Here is a 25,548-nt window from a genome sequence, read left to right on the forward strand (position 1 = left end):
TAAGTCTTTTGCAGGAAAAAATAGAAGAATCTTCTGGAATTTTAAAGATTAATAAACTTTTATTTGACATTATGGTGCATTGTTGTCATTGCCTCCAGCTGTCCTACTACCTGATGTGGAAGTAGAGGTACCATACCCAGCAGATTCACTAGTAACATAGCCTAGAAGGGGAAGCCACAAAAAGCCAGTTAGCCTGGCATCAATGTCAGGAAAGATTCTAGAACAGATTATTAAACAGTCTGTGAACATTTAGAAATCAAAATGGGTTCCTGAGAAATAGGTAATGCCAGACTAATCTTATCTCTTTTCTTGATGAAATTACCAGTTTGGAAGATGAAGCAAATGCTGTGGATATAGCATATCCTGATTTCAGTAAAGTGATTGACAAAGTCCCCCAAGATATTCTTGCAAACAAACTAGTAAAATTTAGGCTAGACAATGCAACTGTTAGGTGGATTTGTAATTGGTTGACTAGCTGAACCCAAAGAGTGCTCAGCAATGGCTCCTTTTCATCTTGGAGAGAAGTGGGGTGCCACAGTGTTCATTCTTAGGCCCAGTGCTATTCTACATCTTTATCAATGTGAAGTCGAAAGCTTTCATGGACGGCATCCATAGTTTTTTGTGGGTTTTTCGGGCTATGTGGCCATGTTCTATAAGAGTTTATTCCTGACGTTTCACCAGCATCTGTGGCTGACATCTTCAGAGAATGCTAACCTGGAAGAGAGTGGGTATATACTGTATATACTGTGTGAACCTGGGTGAGGAGGAGTGATTCCCATGTTAATTTGTGTATTGTTCTGTTGTTGACATCACCAACATTTAATATTGTTCATATTGGGCCTAGGGTTTTAGCCTATTCTATGAGTTCCTCCCGCTCTATGCCATCTCTGGAGTTAACTTCCCTCTGGAGGGGTGACTTAGGGTAGCAGACCCCTTTCTCCAAATGTTCCCATTCAGCTTTCTCAAAGGCCACATCCTACCTTCCAGCACCATCCTCAGACCTCCCACAGAGTGGTCTCTTGGTGCAATGATTCCCAAGACACTGTGGACCTAGGTGTGGCTCAGTCCTTGGTCGCAGAACCTTTGGCCCTTTCTTGTATGTCCCAAGGAGCATCTCTGGCAATCGTCTCATCCCATGCTCCTAAGGAAGCTCATGTGGGTCCTTGCCCTCTCCCAACATGGAGTAAACTTGCTGATGAGCCTTGGCATTTTTCTCCAACTCCACTTGTTCTTTACCTGTTCCTGGATGTTATTCCACCCCTCTAGCTCCACCTGCCCTCCTGACTCCACCTTTCCCTCACCTCATTTCCAACTCTTCTCCCTCCTTAACTCTCAATGGCTCCCTCCCCCTTGCCCAAAAAGCTGTGTCTCTTATCCTGTTCCAGGTACCCCATGTCCAGTTTGTCTCCATGGTTGCTGCCTATGGTCCCAGAAATTTCCAGCTTGTGTGAGATCTCCCTCACATAGCAAGGACACCCGACTCTCTCGGCAGTATGCCATAGAAGCATAGAAAACTGGCTATGTTTTATGGCATCTTTTCTTTCCAGTCAATTATGAAAGAACTCTTATCTACTCCCCTCCTTAATCCAATTCATTTCAAGCCTCACTGATCTTTTGTTTTGTGTGTGTAGTGTCTTCTTCTGGTCTTATTACACACAGCTAGAGGTTACCGAAACAGAAGATGAGCATAACCAGCAGGGCTATCCTCCCACAGAAATGGGGAGTTGAAAGAAAGCATATTCTTAATTGTACTTATGACTGAGAGTGTATCTCCAATATCCAGATAAAGTAGTTCAATTTTCTCCCCTGGGCTACAACATTAGAGCTATCTATCAGGAAATTTTAAGACTCTAAGCAATCCGCAAAATCCCAGGATTCTGTAGGATGGAGGTATAGCCATTCAAGCAACATAAAAGAGGCCTCGGCCTCCTCAGAGGCCGGGAAGGAGAGGGGAGGCCGCAGGGAGGCGGGGAGGGTGGCGCGGCCACGCACAGGAGGCACCACCTCCACCTTCGTCTCCTCCGCCCCAGGCCGTGCGGCCTTCCTCTTCCTCCGTCTCCTCCGCACAGCCATGCATGGTGGAGGAGGAGGAGGAGGGCAGCGAGGCCCCAGCCACGGCGCAACCCAGCTGCAACCGGGGTTGTCCCAGTTTTTGACGGCACCCGGGACAGGAGGGGCCCGGTACCGCCAAAACCGGGACAATCCCGGTCGCAGCCGGGTTATGGCAACCCTACGTGATATAGACTGTGCAAAAACACCATGCTGGTGCTGATTTTTGGGTTAGGGCCCGCACGGCAACTACATGGTCCCTATCCCTGACATGGAGTGGCACTGTAACAATGGCGCGCCCCATGTTCATGGGCATCGCCATTGTTACATAAGCGCCATGCAGCGTCTGCACATCACCGCACGGCACTCATTACGTTGCACCTTTGGTGCAAAAAGAAGCCAGGTTTTTTGGCTTCTTTTTCCTGCGGAGGGAAGCCGCTTCCCTCCAGAGGAAATTAGGCCTCCGGCAGGCCACCCTTTTTGGGCGGTCTGTCCTGTGGCTTAGTGAGACTTTTTAAGGGGAAGGTTCCTCAAAGGATAGAGACAGCTAAGTCTCAGTTTTCAAATTTAAATAGATGTACTTCTGATGTCCAGCTTGGTGTAGCAGTTGGGGTATTGGACTATGACTATGGAGAATGGGGTTTAAATCCATAAACCTAGTAGGGGACCTTGGGCAAGTCATACTCTCTCAGCCTCAGAAGATGCCAATGGCAACTCCTCCCCCAAGAAACTTGCTAAAAAAATCCCATGATAGGTTTGCCTTAGGGTCACTATAGGTCGGAAATGACTTGAAGGCACACAACAACAACAGGTACTGAGGTACACATAGCTAAGCCAAGCTGCCATTGAGAAGAAAATGCCTGCTAAGACATTGGTGGGTCACACAAAGAGAACTCAGTCACAAAAGCAACAACTCTAGGTAAACTCTGAGAGAATGGTTTTCCTCCAGAAAGAAAAAAATGGAGGAAGAGCGTGGGTAGATTGTCAGATACACAGAATGCAAAATCCACCAGGATCCTTTCCAATGACTTCTCCTGTCAGCAATACATGTTTTTTATATAAAATCATGACGGTAGTACTTTCTGGGTTTCTCATCCAGGCTTCCCTGGAACCCTAGGGTCCTATGAGAGGTTATGATTGGAAAAACAAAAACAAAGCAAAAACCATTTCCCCCCTGAACTGTAGATATAATACTTTTTACGCAGGGGTTCTCTGAGACGTGAACATTAGTTCAAGGGTTTTTCAGGGTAAAAAAGTTGAGAAAGGCTGCAGTGTTCTGTCCCTGTATCAGTAATCTGACTAATATAGGTTTAAAATCATTCTTATAAATTGGAAAAAGATGTAACCCTTTTATTTCCAGTAACAGACAGCCTGTTTTGTTAGTGGAATAATTTAACCTATCTTTAGTGTTTGTATATGTGTGTGTGTGTGTGTTTGTTCCTGTATAAAAGCCATAAAAGTTCATGAGGGAAATAGAGGCAGCCAGGATGAGAAGGCACCCAGAGCTACACAACTTTGTTCTAGAGGTGGGGTTGAACCCAGATTTCTTAGTCAAGTGTAAAATCCTTCAGGATGTCTCACTCCCCAGAGGTTCAAATGAAACCTGACCTCTGTTTGGTACACTAAGGTGAAAGGTTTATCAGCCACTTTATACCCAGGCCAGTGTCATTTTGTGGGAATTAGCACCCTTGCCCTATGAAGTGAAGCATTTTCTTTTTGTCTTAGATTCTTTATTCCTGCTAAAAGCTTTCATGAGACCTGAATGAGGCCCCAGCTGTGATACATTCAATCTTTCCTTGCCCTTGTTAATTAGAACAATGATAAATGCCAGTTGGGTGAAATAGAGCTAAGCTGAATGTGTGTGGCAATCTTCCAGTCCTAAGGAAAGAATAACATGTGACTAATTAACAAAATTCAATCAAGGGTTGCTCTACAAGGGCAGCCACATTCATTTCCTTTAGCAGCTGAAGGTGGTGTCTGTTGGACTACCACAACATCCTAAACTACGTGTTAGTTTCTAAACAGTTAATTAAAACAATCCAGATATACAATTGAGTCATTCAAAGTAGTGCGAGTATATGCATGTACAAAGAATGATTCCAGTCCAGACCAGGGGTAGAAGATGAGTTTTTCCTTCTGGTGGCAAAATATATAGGGGCAGATTCATGTACTTATAGCCATCCTTTGGTTGCAACACAAACATGTTTGTGTCAATGGTCCATTATAGAGCTAAGGCCACAAGCTGGACCTGATATAAACCCAAATGCATTTCTTTCTTTCTTTCTTTCTTTCTTTCTTTCTTTCTTTTTAATTATGCCATTTCCAAACAGCATCCTAATCACATTTGGGAAAATCCAGGGCTGCACAGTGAGGTATATGTGGACTAAAACTAGGCTATCACTGGATTCTGGTAAAGGGAAGGGACTCTGTGGAGCAGTCCTTTTGTGAACGAGTTAGAAGACCCTGTTTACGTAAAAGAATGAAGCTGGCACCTGCAGAACCTGACCTTATTTTCTTCCATGCTTAATCTTTGATAGTGGCACCACAGGAAAGTGTAGTTCCAAGGCTGTTGTTGTAGGCTATATCCAGTTTTCTCAACTAATATAGAATCATGATGGTGTAATAGATCATACTGAGGATCCAGAAGACCAAGATTCAAATCTCTCCTCTGTCACATAGCTGTCACAGGATTGCTGTGGCAATACAGTGGTATTGGGCAGATCATATGAACTAATTTGGAGTGCCTTGATTCAAGATATTTTCTTAGATAACAAAATTCCACCACTTCTATCTCTGCAAGCTAGGCCCTGAGGGTGTTTTGAACAAAGATGCTCTCAGAAGTAGATAAAGTAACCCAAGCAAATGCAGGGCTGCCTCTGGTTCTTTGTGAAAGTCCTCACCCAACAGAGTGGGGAAATACTGCTGGAATTTTAAATTGAAATATGATATCCCTTGATCCACTTCAAATTAGTTTTACACCAAGTGTTGAGACTGAGACCTTAGTGGCCCCAAGTGATTCTCTTTATCTGAAATTATAAAGGGAGCTGTAGTCCCCATCACCTTGTATGGATGTGATAGCTAGACAGTTAAGAAAGGAGATAGGGGAAAAAATCAATTCACTTGAGATATGGTGCTAGAGAAGAGTGCTGAGAATACCATGGACAAAAAGACAAAGAAATGGTTCCTTAAATGGATCAAAACTGAGACTGTGGTATTTTGGATACATCATGAGAAGGCATGACTCATTAGAAAAGTCAATAATGCTAGGAAAGGTGGAGGGAAGCAGAAAGAGAAAGGCTACATGCTAGATGGATGGACTCTATTAGGGAGGTCGCAGGTATGAATTTACAGGAACTAAGCAGAACAGTGGAGGACAGAAGATGATGGAGATGTCTCATCCATAGGGTCACATGAGTTGTGGTTGACTCAAAGGCAGCTAACAACAAAAGAGGGTAATAATAATAATAATAATAATGATGATGATGATGATAATAGGATTTATTTATATGCCGCCCAATCACTGGGAATCCGGGCGGCTTACAACAGAGGGGATAATAGACAGTTCCCTGCCCTCAGGCTTACAATCTAAAAAGACACGACACAAAAGGAGAAGGGAATGGTGAGGGGGGAGGGGATCAGGTCCAACATTCTTCTCTCCCTCTGAGGCCTGGACCAAGGCAGATGGACTAGAGAGAGGGCTCTTCTTCTTCAGGCTAGCCCTGGTGCCTGTTAGTATCTAACTCTCAAGAACACTGTACATCATAGATCTGGGGCAGGCAAATTGCATCCCTGGGATTATATGTAGCCCAAAGTACTATTTTACAACCCTCGTCCTTAATCCTACTGGCACTGTAAACCAGAGCAGACCCACAGAATCAATGGAATTTACATGAGCTCACCATTCAATCATGAATTCAGTGAAACTGCTCCAGTGGAGATTAGCAATAGGATTCAGCCCATTGACTCCCCTAGATGGCCATTTTTGACAAAAAGTGTAAATCCCCTGTATTTGGCAGATATTCCTCACATTATTTGCCCAGAAAGTGAACCCGTATACCATATCCTCCAACATTTCGCAGAAGAAAACTGAAATACATGTGGCCAAGCAACATCAGAGTGCCGTCAAGATGGCAAAAGTTATTAGTGAGGAAGCAGAGACAAGCTAGAAGAGGTTGCAGCTGTTTGCTTTTTCCTGAGTCTACTGGGAAAGGTGAGATTTCACCCATTCCCTCCCCTCCCCTCCCCTCCCTTGTCCTACTTTTGCATTTTGAACTCAGTTTGCAGAAACTGAAGAAGAAGCAGGGAAGTGGGAGAATGAGAAAGAAATTGGGATACTTCAAAAACAGCTGGAAAAGGTGGATGGCAGAGGATTAATCAGGACTAATCCTACTGAGGATATGCTTCTCTTGTCTCCTGACTGATGCATTAAAACTACCACATTTTTCCTGTACTCACTGAGTACAAGATACAAGTAGAAAAATGGTCCTTCCCCCACACCCAGAACCCTCATTAGTTGCATATGAACTTCTTGTTTTTTAAAAAAGGAAAATGCAGTTTTCTCATTGTATCTAGTACATTTCTCCACCATGTAAATGCTGGGATAGTAGTTGTGGTTTGCTATTTATGAAATGCTTGCACTATTGGGGCTGTTCCTACTAAATCAGGATGGATGGAGGACATCATGTCTGAAATCATCTGTAGGCAGTGGTAGTCACACTCATGTTCATCAGCAACAGATCAATTACAGGAATCATTTAGCCTAGCAGTTCTTAACCTGTGGGTCGCGACCCCTTTGGAGATCGAACAACCTTTTCACAGGGGTCGCCCAAGACCATTGGAAAACATATATTTCAGATGGTTTTAGGAACTGAGACACTGCTCTTCTATGGTTGGGGGTCACCACAACATGAGGAACTGTATTAAAGGGTTGTGGCATTAGGAAGGTTGAGAACCACTGATTTAGCTCATGGGCCACTTGCCGAACCCTAAAGGATTTTTACTACCTTTCATCTTCACCCAGATCCTCCTAATTTTAAAAAAGAGGGATGTTTTCCACTCCCAGATCATCCGCATAGCTCCTGGAGACCCCAGGAGAGGTTAGTCCCATGCAATCTTCCTATACTTTCTAGCCCCCAAACAATGGATGAACCAGGAAGTCACAACTGAAAGTGACTTTTTGATGAGATCCCTGGCCATAAGATGGTGTGGACCAAAAAGTGGCCTCAAACCTTTAACTCATGTCCACCCCTGTTATGCAAATAATGCCCACCCTGAGGCAAGAGCACTGTAGTGACAAAACCAAAGAGGAATGCCAGCATTTAAATTCTATTTAAAACCAGAACAGTATATGTCTAGAACACCTTCAAGTACTCCAAGCTGGTTAAAATTAGAATGCTGGGTCTTCAAACTGAATGAGTCTCTAAGGAGAGAAAATTCCAGAGCTATTAAGCACAGGCTGTAATTGCTAATGTATGTGCTCTCTTTCAAATCTAGATTGCTGTTTTTCTGAGACGTTTGGGACAATGCAATGTTTGAGGAAATGTCAGGAGTGTAAATGACAGAAAAACTAAAACAAATGCAGGCTATAGTTGATTGTTTTTCAGAGGACTTTGTAGAACTCTGATGATAGCAATGCACTTTTCTGCTGTCATTCTGTCTGGTCAGGGTTGTTGGCCCATTATTCTTTTCCATACATTTCAGTAATTAATCAGTCTTGTAGCATCTTAAACACTGACAGATTTATTATGATATAAGCTACACTAACACAAACATCATTGTGCAAGTAGCTGTGCTTTCTCAGAGGTTGAGTAAGTGTGGTCCATAGTGTTGCCAATAATTTCACAGGCACACACATGGTCCTGTTTCTCACTCTTTCACTTGGTGTGTGGGGAGCTACAATGGGTGAAAATAAGGAGAAACGGCACCCATTGGGATGCAGCCATGGACTCCCCAACATACTTGCACTGGGTACATTTGTGCTATACTGAAATATATATATATATATATATATATATATATATATATGATCTTGGTATTATTGTTTAGGTGCCACAAGAGATCCAATATGGTGTCTTGGTCAAAACGTCAGAAAATGACTAGGTAAACTTGGGTTCCAGTCCCTTTTTGTTGTTGTTGTGTGCCTTAAAGTCCATTCTGAATTATGACAATGCTAAGGTGAACCTATCATTCAATTTTCTTGGCATGATGTTTTCAAAGGGGATTGCCTTTGCTTTCCTCTGAGGCTGAGAGAGTGTGACTTGCCCAAGGTCACATAGGCCCAAAACCCCCACAAAAAACTAAAGACTCCTACCATATATGAAGCAAAAAATCCTCAAGTTGCCTCCACATCTCATTGCCTTTCGGCTGAGGACAAGAGGCTGAAGTCAGGACTGAATATGGAGAAAAAGAATGGTTCTGAATCAGCAAAGGGGTCAGGCAAGACTGTATTCAGTCTCCCTAGTTATACAACCTGTATGCAGAAAATATTGTATGCAGAGGCAGGAGGAGTGAAGATCAGAGCAAGGCACATTTAACATCCTAAGATATACAGGTATACAGATATACAACCTAAGATAAATAAACAAAGACCTGAAGCAATTACAGAAAAGGTCAAGGTGGAAAGTGCCAAGATAGGCTTAATGCTGAATGTTAAGAAAACAAAAATAATGACAATGGAAGGTCTACAAGAATTCATTCTAGATAACAAGAAAATCAAATAGTCAATGAGTTTCAATATTTTGGATCAAATCTTGATCCCAGTGGAGATGGCAATCAAGAAACTAGAAGATTAGAATTGGGAAGGGCAACTCTGATATAACTCAGTGAGGGTCGTCCAGGATATTGTATTCCCAATCACTGTGTGAGAGCTGGACAGTGCAAAAGGCCAACAGAAAGAAAATAAACTCATTTGAGCTGTGGTGCTGGAGAAGACTGCTTAGAATACCATGGACAGCCGAAAAGACAAACAAATGAGCTCTAGAACAGTTCAAGCCTGAACTCTTCCTGGAATCCAGGATGACTAAATGGAGGCTGTCATCTTTTGGCTACATGATGTGAAACCATGAATTACTGGAAAAACAAAAATGCCAGGGAAGGTAGAGGGCAGCAGAAACAGAGGAAGATCACATACCAGATGATTAGACTCAATCAGAGAAACCATGATCATGAATCTGCAGGACCTGAGCAGAGCAGTGGAAGACAGGCGGTCTTGGAGATGTCTCATCCACAGGATTGCTGTAAGTTGAGGTTAACAACAACAGCAGCAGCAACAATGTGCCTTCAAATTGCCCGCCAATTTATGGCAAAGTGGAAAGGTCAAGATGGAAAGTGCCAAGATAGGCTTAATGTTCAATGTTAAGAACACAAAAATAATGACAATGGATTTCATGAATTTCATAGTCAAAGGATAGTCAAAGGTAGTTTTGCCAGTTCCTTTTTCTGAAATATAGCTACAGTACCAGGTAACTCCTTGGCGATCTCCCATCCATGTACCCCTGCTTAGCTCCTAACATTACACAGGATCTGCTGCCTTTAGGGTAAGTTGGCCCTGTGGTTGTTGTACTGTTGTGTTATTGGAATAATGTACTAATATGCATTAGTATTTTTGTATTGGCATTTCCTTGTTGTAAGCTACCTTGTTATCAGAACATATTGTGTGGCAAAGCAGTAGACAAATGGGTGAATAGAAGCAGCAGGACGATGGTAAGTCTAATGTGCCTCATATAGCTTTTATAAAAGGACCACCTAGTGTATTACTCAGAATTGCTTAGAGGAAAGGTGAGATTAAATAAAACCATGTTGTGTGTGTAATTTAGGGCCATCTAGTAGTTGTTGTGACATTGTTGTGTACCTTGAAGTTATGATTTATGGCAACCCTATCATGGGGGTTTCTTGGCAAGAGGAGGTTTGCTTTTGCCTTCCTCTGGGTCTGAGTGAATGTGACTTGCCGAAGGTCACTCAGTGGGTTTTTCATGGCTGAGCAAGGATTTGAACCCTGGTCTCCAGACTCATAATCCAACACTCAAACCATGACACCACACTAGTACTAGCCGTACACAAAAGAAGGGATTTGAATTCTTGTTTCCTTGATCCAAGGAAAACACTCCTTTGGAATGGGGTTAAAAAATGGAATGGGATGGCGGACAGCCTTCACCAGTTATGGGTTCTGAAAGCCAATAGCTGTCACTATCCACCTATAAATGCTGTCCTTGTAGACTGACTGTGGTTTGCCCTAGCCAGAGTTCAGGCAAGAGCTGAGTGAAATTGTTTTCAGAGACTGCAAGCTGGCTGTTTCCTGGTTGATACAGGTTTAATTGGACTGAGGATTGTATTCTCCTTAGGCAGTCATAATGTAATAATAGCAACCAGAGATGCTCTATGTAACTTCTTCAGCATTTAAGCCAACTGTTAGTATTTTCAAGTGTGAAAATATTGATGTGGTATGTAGGTGAAACAACACAGACCTATTGTGTTGAATATCTGTGGCGTTTATCAGACGAGGTTTCTGCAGCTCAGATCTGGGGCTTCTGCAGATTGGGCCATTCGCATTGACATGATAAGGAGACTGTATTTTCATACCTGGTAGCTTTAAAAGTGAGCCCCTTCAGCGGGACTTGTGAACGGAATCCTTACTGACTCCTCATTTTCTGACGATTTGGCAAGTTCGCTAAATAAGTGGATTGACACAATTCACATTGGGGCTCAGTTCGAACTCATTGCGAATTGGTCTGGTGTGGAATCCCAATCCTGAACACGATCGCAAGACCCCCAGGTTGCAAATCTCCCATGATGCCCTGCTGAAATGTGTCCCATTTACTTCCGGTGGCTCTTTTTGCTTTCAGGGCAACCGAGGCTCCATTGGAGTTCTCTCTCTGCTTCCCCCTCTTCCCTGATGCAACTTCGGCAGAGCAGCCAGGCTAGCAGCGCTTTCTCCCTCTCTGCCTCTCTCTCTCTCTCTCACACACACACATATCCCTGGCAGCCAAATTCAAAGGGATCCTGTGTCAGAGCCCCATCCATTTCATCCTCATGTACATCTATCCAAAGGATGTATACTAATGTTTGCAAAATAGATGTGAAGGAAATGAAACATGAGGATGGAGGGAGAGATGGAACTCCCAGAATTCCATAGCCTCGAGTCAAGGACCCCACAACAAACTCCAACTTCCATAATAGTAATACTTTATTTTTATGATGATAATAATAATAATAATAATAATAATAATAATTCAGGTTACTAGTTGGCCGAGCTCTCTGGCAGAGAAGGCTCAATGTCAATTTCATGCAAATCTACATCCAACCTCCTGTCAATCTCAACATCTATCTCACACACATACACACACATACACTCATACACACACATGTATACACACACACACACACACACACACACACTCATACATACATACAGACACACACATATATATACACACATGTACACCAGAGCTCTCTGACAGAGAAGGCTCAATGTCTCTGGACACTACAGTTCCCAGAATTCCATAGCACTGAGCCAGGATAGTTAAACTGGAGTTAAACTGGATTATCTCCCCAGTGTGGATGCAACCTAAGAGAAGGCAACTGAATGACAGGATGGTTGTAGATAATATATAGATATAGATATAGCTCTTTAAGGGCTTTTGGACTTCAGCTCCCAGAATCCCAGGCTATTGGCCAACATGGCTGAGGCTTCTGGGAGCTGAAGTCCAGGATCCTTTAAAGGGCACAGTTTGGGGACCACTGGGATAGATATAGATAGATATAGATGTGGATAAATTGGCTCGAGGCTGTGACATGGAAGACCCTTTGAATTTGGCTGCCAAGGAAGGGAAACTAGAAGGGAGGAAGAAAAAAGGGGTAGCTGTCATTCAGGTGAGGCTAGCATTCGCATGAAAGTGGAGCCTGGCTCCCTTCTTAGCCCCGGAAGTGCAAAGGTTCAGGATGCCTTCAGGGCCCCACTGAGCATGTGCAAGGGTCCCAATTCGAATCATTGAATACCCCATGGTATGCACCGGTATGGAACTACAATTTGCACTCACTCCGCTTTCCCTGAATCCGCATCATGTGACTTCCTTCAATTCGATTCCTCCTCAGTTCGGAAGGGCAACAGAAGAGCAACCTTATCATGTCAATGCGAATGGCCCAATCTGCAGAAGCCCAGATCTGAGCTGCAGAAACCTCGTCTGATAAACGCCTATGTCTTCTTTCTTTGTATTGCAGACATCTGTGCGTGTTCATGTGAGTAGAAATAAATGCTTTAGACTGGCAGGTGTGTGACTCTTCTCTAATGTCTACATATCCAAAGATTCAGTCTGCATGGATCTTTAGCACACAGCTTACCATACTGAATGATCCCTACTTTTCAGGGAGCTCACCTGAGCCTATGCGTTTGAGTGATGTGTCCTTGAACAAGTAATCTGGAAGAGGCTCAGTTCCGCCTCCATTCATTCATTTCTACAAGGATGAACCCCTGAACAAGGATATTATTTCCTGTGAAAAATAACTAACAATAAGTTGACACATCGAGCAGCTAAAATCTATCTTAGCATGACCAGTTGCAAAGAACAGGATTCATACCAATTATTGTGCAAAAGAGCAGACTCCAACAGGTTTATATCTTCTCATATGACTTCTGCCATCTTTGATATACTCTGTTCTATATTAAAGATAGGCACCCAACGTACCTTTATATATGGTTACGATTACAGTGTATTGAATCATCACAGATCTTTTATATTTCTGTGAAAAGGGTCTTATTTTGGGGTACTTAGTCTGTGATATTCAAAGTTAATGAGCCAGAGTAATGCAAGTGGAGATGGAGTCTTTGCCACAGACTCGCGAAAGCTGCAATTCAAGTGAGAGCTTTAATTGCCACAGAAAAAAACACCATTCTTTACACTTCTCTTTGAACTCCAGTCTGCTTTTTTTTTGACAGATCTCAGCAGTTGTGGGAGGTCTAGAACGTCATTTCTCCTGGCTGATTCAGCCTCAATTGCATTTAAATTGCCCGTGATACATACTGACTTCAATCAATTGTACAGAGACCATCATTCATTAGGTGTGGGGATTTGTGACCACTGAGTGCTCTATAAAATGTTTAGATAATGAAGTAGGATTTACCAACAATAATTCTTCAGTTCCTTGTTTTGATAGCATGGATGGAGGGCTGGAGGCGGCCCTAGTTGGTAGTTCAACGGGGGCAGGCTGCTGACAAGATGTAGCAATCTACTTCCTAGGGAAAAAGCTGTTTACATTGTAGTCACGAAGGGAAGAGGTTGCTACCAATGTGCTGTAGAAACTTACCAAGATTCAGGTTGCCTAAAGAAAACAGGACTGAGCAATGGATTTCAAGGCTGGAAATTGAGCAACGATAGATACTGGGGGAAGAGAGATGCACAACTGAATTCAACATTCCCTTCTGTGTACAGTCGGCTCTCCGTATGCATGGATTCCTTATCAATGGCTTTAAAATATTTTTAAAAGCATATAAATTCCAAAAGGGAAACCTCGATTTTGCCATTTTACATAACAGACATCATTTTACTGTGCCATTGTATTTAATGGGACCAGAGCATCTATGGATGTTAGTATCCACAGGGATCCTGGAACCAAACCCCATCAGATACAAAGGCCCACTGTACTTTGAAGATCAAAACATTTTTAATAGTCTGAAAGTAGAATCCATAGGTGATCAGTAAGGCTCAAGATGCAATTAGTTTAAAAAACTGCTTAGAATTAACCTAACACACAGGTCATGAAGTGCTGTAGATGTACTGAGCAATGGGCTATGATCCTTCAGGTCGGCACTCACTTGGCAAGGTGAGTGGTGGCAGCACCAGAGTTTACCTGCTTTCCTACATAGTAGTAACAGTTGTGCCTTCTGAATGACACTTCTGCTGCCAATACTGAGGCACATGCTGGCAAGGAGAGGTAGATCCTGGTTTAGCCCTGGATTTGTCTTATGCCTATTGCCTATAAAGCAGGCACCCTCTAATAAGTATTCACTACCACTGTCTCAGTCTCTTAAGATTCAATCAAGAAGTTGAGTTTGTTTGGACTCCAGGGTAATTTTTTTCCAGGTGGTGGAGTGTGTGTGAATATACCCACCCAGTTTAGAAACTGACTTATCCCTTGGGTTTTCCTCCGACCCAGAGGGGAAGAGTTTCGATTTTGTTATGCAAGGCTTGTGGTGTGCAGAAGGTTCACCAGGATTTGCTTGTAGATCCCTAGATTTGTGATGGATCAGAAAGGATTTCTGACTTGCAACTGTTTAACAATGGCAACATAAAAATGACTCTTCTTGCCTCCTCCTCAAAGCATACTATGTACTGTAACCAGAAGTAGATTTTTATGAGGAAGGAATGTGAGGTAGGTTTTATTCTGGTACTAAAACAAATCCCTGGGGGTTTATTGTACTTGTATATATGACTTTTGCACCTGGCTCTGATTGGTGATCTCAGCATTTTAGTAAAAAAACCAGTGTTGACTTTGTCAAGCATGAAGTCTGTGAAGCCCTGGGCTAGGCTACTTCAAGAGCATATACAGCTGAACAAACTGTGCTCTAATTTGCTTTTGTTCCTTCCCCAAAGGCTTCGAATGGATACATCCCCACACAAATTTGATAATCTTGTTTTATTACAAAGATATTCCCGCAGCAAAGATTCCACCACTTAAAACAGCAGGTAAGGAAAAAATGCACCCAACAATAACTTGACAAAGATAAAAATATATTACAATGGAGTGGGGTTTCTGGGCAACAGCACCAACCCTCAGCTTCTGGTTTGTAGATGTTTCTTTTCAATGGTTGTAGCAAATATTTGGACGAAGAATTAAATAATAAAGCAGTTGCTGTTAATACCCATGTGCCAAGCACATCACTTGGAACCCATACACACATACTCAGGATATAAAGAGCAATCCCTCTGGTCTAGGGCCTGTCCAGACACTGTCCTTTTGCACCCCTAAATAGGTGCTAAAACTTTGTTAATGCTTCACCAAATTATAGCTGTCTGAACAATATGGACTAGGAAAACCCCAATTTCTGTATACTTTCAACTCTCTCTTCTTAACCAGTGGTCCAGGAGGCTTCCATTTTATATTCCTGAGTTGACCCTATGTGAGCATATGTGTAACTGGCAGCTCTTCACAGTTAAAAAAAAGTATTTTAAAGAAAAAAACCCAACTCTTTCAAAGTTAAATGTAGCCCAGCTACATTCTTAAAAGTTTCTCTTCTGCAGCCACTTTCTCAGCAAACATCACTTCCTCTGTCTTTTACAGTTCCTTTTTCACGTTTTATATTCCTCTTTATTTTTTCAGTGGATAAAATCTGTACTTCTCATATATTGATATATAAAATTAATTATGACAGATCAGTTCCCCATATAATTTACTACACTACACATTTCTGAAAGATATACCTGACAAAAGATAATCATTTATAACAACCAAATTTTGACTGAAAAAAATTTAAACCATTCAATTCCCACCCAAGTGAACAAATCTTAGCCTCTTAAATTGTGGCAATTCCCCTTCAGACCTTGCCTTTGGTGAGGTAGTGTAGTATTCTTAAGCTTTATTTGGCAGTTTATGAGCTTGGCATTGTCAGCAGCATTAGCTGGCTTCATTGCTCACAATAAGTTTGGGTTTCCCTGTCTGGAACAGCCATTGCCTTCAGGAAGCTACCTAAAATGCTGAAGAGGAATTCCAAGGGAGAGAGCTAAGAATACTGAGGTTCTTCCTCACAGCAGAGTTAATGCTTCCTAGTGTAGTCAGTGTAAAGGCAGACAGAGAATAGTTAAGGGGCATCACATGGGGGATAAATGTTACAAGAGACGGCACAAATGGATGCTACCTTATCGTAGAAACTAAAGCAGAGACAGACATTTTTCTTTTCTTTTTGCGTTAGTGAAATCCAGTGGTCTTGTATTAAGCCAGCTGTGGATTTATGCTGAGCTGAGAGTTCAGCTCTGTATATTCCCTCTAAAGTAATTGGGGGGCGGGGGGAACAAAAGGAAGGAAGTGCATCCCTGTGACCCTTGTCATGTATATATTTTTCTCCTTCTAGGGAAAACTATTTGTAGAGCCAGATGGGCATTTAGAGGAGAATTTGTCAAGTGCAATTCAGTCTGCACACACATCTGGGAAGCTTTGGGAAGTGGGAACAGCTGCACTGATTTGTTCCTTTCCGACATTGTCTGCTATACAATAACGATCCCTCCAGCAAGGTAACAGCCATTTCCGTTGTTGGGGTAAAGTGCTTTCACATGTCATGACTACTTAGGAAGCAACAGCATTGTCTGTGGGGGTTCCCACCTCTTTCCAATCTTGGAGGAAGGCGTGGTTATGTTTACATGTACAGTAGAAAAATAAAAGGCACAAAATACATCTAATGCAGCAGACTGTGTACAGTAAATGGGTTCCCTGATATTTAAAGTACACAGAAGGAAGAGGGGCACTGTTAGAGGGAGCTCAGCTGTTGCTCCAAGGGCCTTTTGAAACCTCCATTCATTGTTCCCTTAGGTACTTCTGCTTTTCTCTTAACCATCTCAGCACTATTTCCATATCCTGATATCTGCTTTACAGCAGTCTCACTGGGAAAATGAATGAAGGAAAAGACAGTCACTTTGAATAAGAGTAGGAGCTCTTTAGAAGAAGCTACTACATTTCGCGGCCCAGGTATTGTGCCTCTGTCTTAAAGATCAAATAGATTATGGGTGCCATGCAGTGCAGACCACATAAAGGATTCCAGGCTGCTGGGTGGACAACCCTCATTTTACCAGGTGGTTTAAGGAGATTGGCCAGACTCACCATCAAGTTGGTTTCTTAATCACCATATACATACAATAGGCTACATATTGACACACAGATACTTTGAAAGGGTGTTCCATAAAAGACAGTGCACTGTAGAGAAGGTCACTTCTAGACATAGAAAAAAGGTCCGGGTTGCCACCTATGCTTCACTGCAACACTCATAAATATTGTCTTCCATAAGTGCAATCACTTGTTCAAATTTGTGCTGCAGCTGTGTACGCCTTGTTGTGGGATTGGAGTCCAATGCATTCACTATCTGAGGGAATAAGGAATTGAAAAACAGAGAAACTGGGCTTTAGACTGGAGCTGGTTTGAGATTCTTGTATTCTGACAGTGCAGTGCAGTACTATATATGTCTTCTTGCCACTGAATTTGATGGTAGAAAACAGTACAGGACCAAAGAGTAGAGAATGAACGCCCCCCCCCCCCCAATTAGTCACTCAACACCTTAAATCGCCACCTCTTTAAGTCCATGTATTTCCTGAATCTTTCAGTAATCCTCTTTTCCATAATTCACTGACTTACCTTTTTTACTACTGTTTCCCACTAAATTCAATAATTATTTTAAAATTGTTTTAAGAATTATTCAAACTACACATTGAAACAAACTGGTTCCAAAGTGGCTGTAACTTTTTGGGAAATAAGTTATGATAGAAATGCCATTAAAAATGCCAGCAAGGAGAATCAGTGGCACTTACTACTGAATAGACATGACTACACATATATTCTTAATGTGATAATGTCATTCGGTAACATTTTCACTCCAGGGTCTAGGTGAGGGATGGATAATGTTGTGAAGACATATTTTACAGCAACTGGGTTGAAAATAATATTGCTGCCCAACCTTGTTCTGCACCCTGGTACAATGGCATTTCCCCAAATACTACAGCAACAGCAGCTGTGTTCAGATGCGAATGCTCTAAAATTATGAGCAAATCTGCTCAGATACACAGTTTACCAGTTGTGTGTATGTTCAGTGAATAAAAATAGCATCAAACTTAGTTTGTATTACTAATATTTTGAATACTGTTCTGATTATATTTTTAAAGCTTTGCTCTGAAGTCCTTAAATGTAGGAGTATATCACATGGGGGAAAATATAGAGTTAAAACAGTGATTAACATGTGGAAATGGTGCAATTGACATTAAAACACAATTAAAATGAGATTAACACAAGAGCCATTGTCCTGTGAATAACCAGGGAATAACCATGCAATAAACAGCAAAAAGTCATTCATGGAAAAATCCCATGAATGATGTGCTGCCATTTCTTGCCTTGTTATTCACGGGATACTGGCACTTTAATTATGTTTCATCTTGACATTGTGTGAAAACCATTAGTGCAATTGCGGGATTATCATGGGTTATTCATGGGATAATAGTGCTTTGAACATGACGTTGTATTTTTTTTTTTTTTTTTTAGAGTTAAGCAACAGTTTATTTTAGTAATTTGTTTAAGCCACCCTTCATCTTTGCAATATCATATACAAATTGTACAGAGATGATTAAAAAAACATGACGTTGTATGAAAACCATTGCAGCATTATCATGGGTTAATCACCGTTTATACTTCCAGTTGTCCCTCGTGTGATAAACACCCTAGAAACAAAAGCTCCGTGCAAATGGGGTGCGGGGGGGGGGGGGGGAGAGGGATGAAACTTTACGAACTACTTTAACTACATGGACATTATTTTTTCTTTCATTGTCTTTTAAAAACTTTCTGTGTCAATCTGTCTTTTGTAATCTGGCCTGATGGAGACATCTGGAGGTCTTGAAATCTCAAATATAGTTGCACCAATACAATGCACCAATACAGATTTGGAACTAGACAGAACCCTCCCTCCTGTACATCTGGAATAAAATTCTTTTGTATATGTATGGGAGGGGGAAGCTAAAACAGGTATGCTAGAAAAAAAGCTTTTTAAAAATTGGAAGCTGTGTGGTGCATTTTCAGCAACTGGAACAAATGCTTAAAAATCCCAAAGGCACATCACAGACTCATAGAAATGGGAAGTCTAAATACAGTCTGAATTGTGTGGCCTTCTTTGTTCCAGGGCCAAAGATCCTCTAGAATAATTATTATAAGTCATTAATAAATTCAGAGCTCTGTTTGCTGAAATATATCTCAAGGTATTGGGGGTTACTTTGTGAACTGTTCGTATGAATACATTGTTTTGCATTTTAACAAAAGCTTCTGGTAACTATTTATCAGTGACTTAACAAAAAATCATGCACTGAAACAAAAACATACAAACCAGAATCTGGATTAAACAGAGGCTGGATGGCCATCTGTCGGGGATGCTTTGATTTAGATTTCCTGCATGGCAGGGGGTTGGACTGGATGGCCCTTGGTCTCTTCCAACTCTATGATTTCTTTAAAAAAGCATCAGTGCAGTGGGCACAGGATGAAACCTCACATGACTGTTTCCTCATCCATGAACAATCCAGCCTAGTTACATTCAACCCACATCAGCCCAAGGCCATGTGAATCTGTAGTGAAAGGTGAAAACTGTCTCTGCCTATTAGACAAAAGAGTGTATTTACCTGACTGCGGTATCTCTTGGCATATTTGTAGATTTCAGTCATGGCAACATTGGTGTTAAACTCATTCCGATATTTCTTCATAAAGGAAAAACAAACAAACAAACGGGGGAAGAATATTAATCAACATACAACAAGTGAGATCCATTCTGTTTGACAGAAATCAATTGCACTAAAATGGTACTTGGATTTGATTTTGCGTTCTAAACCAACATCAGCATATTTCAGCTCAGGTTCTCTTTGAAGATAATTAATATGTGACATATATAACTTCTGAGTTGTGGGGGAAATTGAAAGTCTAGTGTAACCAAGGTCAATCACTTGATTGATTTATACATGGTTTAGCTCATGCACACATTAATTTGATTCCTCATTTTGTTTTTAATACTTTCTCTTAGCTTCCCATGGATATAGAATGGTGTGGGAACTGCATACTTCTATATCTTGTGGGACTTTATGTCCTATTAGCCCTAGCCAGTATTACTAATAGTGACCAAATGCTAGGAGTTGCAGTTGAACAACATCTGAAGAGCTCCACAATACCCATCATTGCTATAAATATAGAACTTGACATTATTTGTATTGATTTGAATTCAATATTTTATAATTTGGAGGAAAATGATATAATTGTTGATATCATAAGCTACTGCTTTGTTTTGTTGATATCATAAGCTACTGCCATGAGTGCTATACAGAAATTTGAATAATAATACACTAGAAGAGCTGTTTTCTTACCCTAGATTCCTCTGCTAGGTGTGCATTCATTTCTTGTTCACTGAGAGGTGGCATGTCATGGATCTGTTTGTAATACTTCTGAACTATTTTTCTATACTCAGGAATTTCCTTGGCATATAATAGTTTATTAGTAGGCGAGTCCTAGAAAGAAACAGCCAAAGAGAAAGCACTGATAAATCACTGTAAGCATGAGAGTGCACATATGAACAATTACATGAATGTGTGTGTGAATGAATGGATGAGTGCTAATTGTGAGTAAGGATATAGGTGTCCCTTACTAGTTGACATATATAAACATTTTGTGTGTGATGGCCCTTCCCACTGCTGTCTTTGTGCCTTCCTGCTTTTTGCAGGACTCCCACTCACCTCATGTGTGTGGGCCAAAAAGAGGGTTCTTACCTCTGATTTATACAAACAGTATTGTCAACGCTACAAGGAAGAAGAGAAAGAAAGGGACCACTGCACTACTCTAGCAAGAACTGACAGTTTGCAAGTGAAATTGTCCATGGTAAAGCTGAGCAGCCACATTGGTTAGAATCACTATTTCTTAGTTGAATCTACCACTGTTCTCGACTGTTGAGATTTTTTCTAAAAGGGTGACAGGGCCCATATAGACAGGCCAAAATAAAGCTGCTTCAGGTCACTTTGGAGGTATGCTGTTTAAATGATGCATGTGTCCTAAGAGGCCAGAAGTCATGCCGAAGCCACGCTACAGTCCTAAGGATTGGAGCACAGCTTTGGCGCAGCTTCTGGCCTCTTACGATGCCTGTGAGGCTGTACAGACTCACCTGGAAGTGTAGGATTGGGGCCACGGTAACTGCACACGCAGCCCTGTGGCCCTAATCCAGCATTTTTCCAGGCCAAAGAGCCATTATGCTACTTCTCTTCGGCCTGGAAAAGCGGTGCCCTTGCGGCTTCATGCCCGGTGGCACCCTGTCCCTAAAGAGGAGAAAGGGGTGTCCCCTTTCTTCTCTGCATCGTTGGTGTAGTTGTGTAGTTGCCACGTCAGCAATGTACCACTGGTAAGGCGCATTAAGTGGCCTCCAGCATGCCGGTGACGGCAGCGCCCACATGTACTAGGGTTAGGGAGCATGCAGTTACTGTGCACTCCCAAACCCTAGTATCGGCGGTGGCATGCTGCTTTTGGCCCGTGTGTACCGGGTCTGTGTCATTTAAACAGCATACCTCCAAAGTGACCTGAAGCAGCTTTATTTTGGCCTGTCTGTTCGGGCTCTAACTTTCAGTTAGACCTCTGGATAAACCCACTGACAGACTCCACTGAAGTCTGTGGTCTTTCCCTTTAAATCGGGGGGGGGGGGGGGAAAGAAGAATGGGCCCACACAAGTAATGACATACTGCATACACATGCAATTTTATTTTGATGCTAGGGATTTATTTCTCCCATTTATTCAACAATGCCTTCTTTTGTGCAATTGTATTTCTGAAAACATTTCCATCTGCTGTCTGACCCCAACTGACCTACTCTGTCTTAACTTACAGTCTGACAAGTTAAAAAAAGTTTTTCATAATAGATGAAAAAAAGCCTGCAGAAACCCAAGCACCCACAAGACTGGCACCTCTCATTAGAACTTCACCCCATATTAATCTGTCTTGAGGAAGAGGTTCCTGGGGCTTTCAAGCGAAGAATCAAATGCACAGTGGTGGTGTTGCATAGGGACCTCTCCACCTTACAGCTCTGCTTCATGCACACTATGTGCCAGTACTGAGCGGGTTGTAATTTACAACATTCCCTAATAAAACATATTGATGCTGGAAAGTTTCAGATGTCAGCATCAAACTCAGCAAAGCCATAAGGACAATAAAACACACATGCCTTTCTAGTTTGCAGACTGAGCTTGTTCCTGAATATGCTCTTGTTCCAGGAGCTTTTATATAGAAACAGAATAAGGTGTATGCTCAGTAGGCCACAATCCAGAAATATCTTTTACATGGAATTTGTAATATTTTATTGGATTGGAATTTGTATAATTTTATTGGATTGGAATTTGTATGACAACACTTGCATTATTTCCTCCATCCTAATGACAGCATACAACTCCTTCCTCCTCATCTTCCTGAAACTGGTTAACTGAGCTACAGTAGAATTTATCACCATACACCAGTCATTTAACTGTGGTTTAGCCTTAAGCTTTCCTGGCCTTATCTGGGTTGTAGGTAGTAATTTTCATAAGGGATTCCCAACTAAACCTGGCTATACTGGAAGAGTGGTTTCCTACTGAATACCTCCTTTGACAAAGAGCTTTAATACATAATAATACAATAACTACTTTCATGAATAATTATCTTTACATGATCTTAATCTGTTCTTTCACCAGGAGAATACTAAGGCCTGACAATAAGATAAAGGAAATATGTCTAAGATCATAAACTCCTTATTCCCTTCTGGAGTAGATTCTATGAACTACTAATATACCCCAGCTAAATCTTAAGCTCCTTTTAAACAAAATGCAGGTTCATAAGGAAGTCTCTGCAGGATAATGAATGCAATCACTTGAATACCCAAAGGCAAAACATGACAGCTTAATAAATAGTAGATGTATTTCAAATGAACTTATTAAAGTGTAATTCAGATGATGATAATAGAGCAGTACACAATTTTTGTGGCTAAAAATTCTGTTGTTACAATTAATGGTTATAGCAATCAAAAATACAACCCATAAATCAGTGTTAGGCTTCCTGGAGTCAGGAAGCTTCCTAGAACCCAGCATATAATATCCTGTTAGCTGAACAAGAAAGAAGAAGAGAATCAAGGTCACAACCCTCAAACTTGCCCTTCCAGCTGTCTGAACAAAGAGAATTTGAATTGATGTGACACCTATTGCTCCACAAAATATTGCTTCTGCCTTATCTTAGTGAAAAAAGTTAGTTTGTGATAAACAGGTGATTCTCCTTTAAAAATTGGGCTATTGCTCTTAAAGTGGCTTTAAAACTGTAAAGTACACATAAAATATTAATCACAAGAGAAATACATTCACACCCTCTTGAAAGAATCTGGCATGAAAAAAGCCAATTTGAAAACAGTTACATCAAAAACTGCAATAACTTTTATTCCAGCAGAGTGGAAATAATTTTAAATCAAACTTTCAACCTTAATAGCACCCTTTTACTGTTCCTTTTTCAAACTAGAAAATGATGAAATATTTGAAGTTCTAAAACAGCAGCAGCAGCAACAACAAAACTAAAAGATCATGCCCATTGATAAATTCACAAACTGAGTTACATGGCTGGCTTTTCTTGGGCAGGGAATGAATGGGGATGACATGGTAATCCAGAGATCAACAGGAGCCAGAGCTTATATGTGTTGAATTCTGCTTCTCAATTGCTAATGCTTGCTGCAGGAACCAACAAATGAAACATGGTGCTTCATTCCATCATTTATTTATTGTGCCATCCAAATGCAAGCTCTTTCCTTTCTCAAGTTTGTTTCTTTTCCAGTAAACCAGAGATGAAATACTGTATCTAATCTGTGTGTTGGTCTGCTGTTGAATGGCAAGGCCTCAGAGTGTCCATTTAATTAGTGATCCATTGTCTGCTGGGAAACCCCCTGACCCTGGGTGGTTTCCATTTGCACTTGCTGGGTCTTGATTTTGGTGTTTTTCAGGACTGACAGCCAATCTTTGTTCACTTTAAGGGTTTCTTCTTTCCTGTTGAAGGTGTTTGTGGATTTCAATGGCTTCTCTGTGCATTCTGACCTGATAGTTGGTCCAGCATTTCAGTGTTTTCAAATAGAACTTTATCACTTCCACCCACTGCTCTGACCACATCTCTCCTGTGTTGGCATCCCTTCACTGGCTCCCTCTCCCTTTCCGCATTCAGTATAAGCTCCTGCTGTTGACATTCAAAGCCTTCCATGGGCTGGCCCCTCCTTACTTATCAGACTTTCTTTCTCCTCACCTTCCCACTCGGGCCCTCCGTTCTGGTAGTCAAGGGTTCCTGTCTCAGCCCAGGATTTCCTCTGCCCCATCCCGGATTCGCCCCTTTTCACTTGCTGCCCCTCACTCCTGGAACCTTCTTCCCCCACAAGCAAGAGCCATCACTTCTTTAACCAGCTTCAAAACGGAGTTGAAAACCATCCTGTTCAGAGAAGCCTTTCCAGGCATTGCATAATTGTCGCTTATTATCTGATGTTCTTTTGTTGCCTGTTTATCGATCCATTTCCTGTATTGCTATGTATTATCCTACTTGAGAGTATGTATTTTCCCTGGATGAAGATTAACCTTCCATTTTGAAGCCAAGCCCTCCCTCCAGTCCATCTGCCTTGGTCCAGGCCTCGGAGGTAGAGGGGAAATGCTGGACCTCTTACCCTTTCCCGCCACCACTCCCTTCTCCTTTTGTGTCATGTCTTTTTAGATTGTAAGCCCGAGGGCAGGGAACCGTCTAACTAAAAAGATTGCATGTACAGAGCTGTGTAAATTTACAGCGCTTCATAAATAAAGGTTAATAATAATAATAATAATAATAAGTCCAGTATGGTTTATAACATGTCCTGCTACTGCTTTTTCTGGCTAACTCAGTCTGCAGTGTCTCTCATGTTCCTTGATTTGTGTTTGAACACTGCATTTGGTGGTCCCTATGTAGACTTGTCTGCAGCTGCATGGCATGCGGTAAACTCCTGTGACCCTGAGAGGTCTCCCTTGTCCTTCACTGAGTGCAGCATTTGCTGGATTTTCATGGTTGGTCTGTAGATCATTTGGAGGTTGTGTTTCCTCACCAGTTTCCCTTTTCTGTCTGTAACTCCTTTGGTGTATGATAAAAATACCTTCCCTTTGGGTGGGTGGTTGTCTTCACTCCTATGGGTTTTTCTGGGTCTGGCAGTCCTTCTGATGTCTGAGCTGGAGTAACCATTAGCCTGTAGAGCCCAGTCTAGGTGCTTCAATTCATCTTCCAGGAAATGGGGTTCACAGATCCTTTTTGCCTGGTCTACCAGTGTTTTTATTGTGCTTCTTTTTTGTCCTGGGTGATGGCTCTACAGGCTGCCAGGAGTAACCATTAGCTTATAGAGCCATCACCCAAGGAGGCTTACAAATTAAAACAAAGACAATACAGTGAAAATATATGAAAGATCAACAGTAAAATAGAGTTAAACCAATGATAACTTTAAAACAAATTAAAACACACAATTAAAAATAATAAAAAGCTGTTTAAAAATGGTAGAACTGAACATTAAAATTAAACACAGCATTCAAAATCCATTTAGTTCTCCAAAACCTGTTGCAATAATAATAAAAAAAATCTTTGCCTGCTAATGAAGAACAGCAAGGACAGTGTCCTTCTAGCCTCCTAGGAACGGAGTTCCAGAGCCCAAGGGCAGCTATGAGAATGTCCTAGATGTTGCCATTGTAAAAGCCAAGATCCATGTTGCATTTTTCACTAGGTGAAGCTTTGGGACAATTTTCAA

At 41.6% G+C, this 25,548-nt stretch overlaps 1 protein-coding gene across 1 annotated transcript in view; it reads right to left on the reverse strand.

Annotated features, from left to right (window-relative positions):
• Window positions 1-14,667: 14,667 nt before the first annotated feature.
• PLXND1 (plexin D1) overlaps window positions 14,668-25,548 on the reverse strand; it is a 222,509-nt gene continuing 211,628 nt past the window's right edge. Inside the window, exons 34-36 of the mRNA XM_089512571.1 lie at window positions 20,130-20,270; window positions 19,398-19,472; window positions 14,668-17,110 (exon numbers count right to left, since the gene is read on the reverse strand). Coding sequence (XP_089368697.1) covers window positions 16,994-17,110; window positions 19,398-19,472; window positions 20,130-20,270 — 333 coding nt within the window. The 3' untranslated portion in view covers window positions 14,668-16,993. The remainder of the gene's footprint in view (window positions 17,111-19,397; window positions 19,473-20,129; window positions 20,271-25,548) is intronic.

This window comes from Sceloporus occidentalis, unplaced genomic scaffold (assembly GCF_023333645.1).
Source record: "Sceloporus occidentalis isolate IW3139 unplaced genomic scaffold, rSceOcc1.0.p SCAF_1, whole genome shotgun sequence".
Lineage (NCBI taxonomy): Eukaryota > Metazoa > Chordata > Lepidosauria > Squamata > Phrynosomatidae > Sceloporus > Sceloporus occidentalis.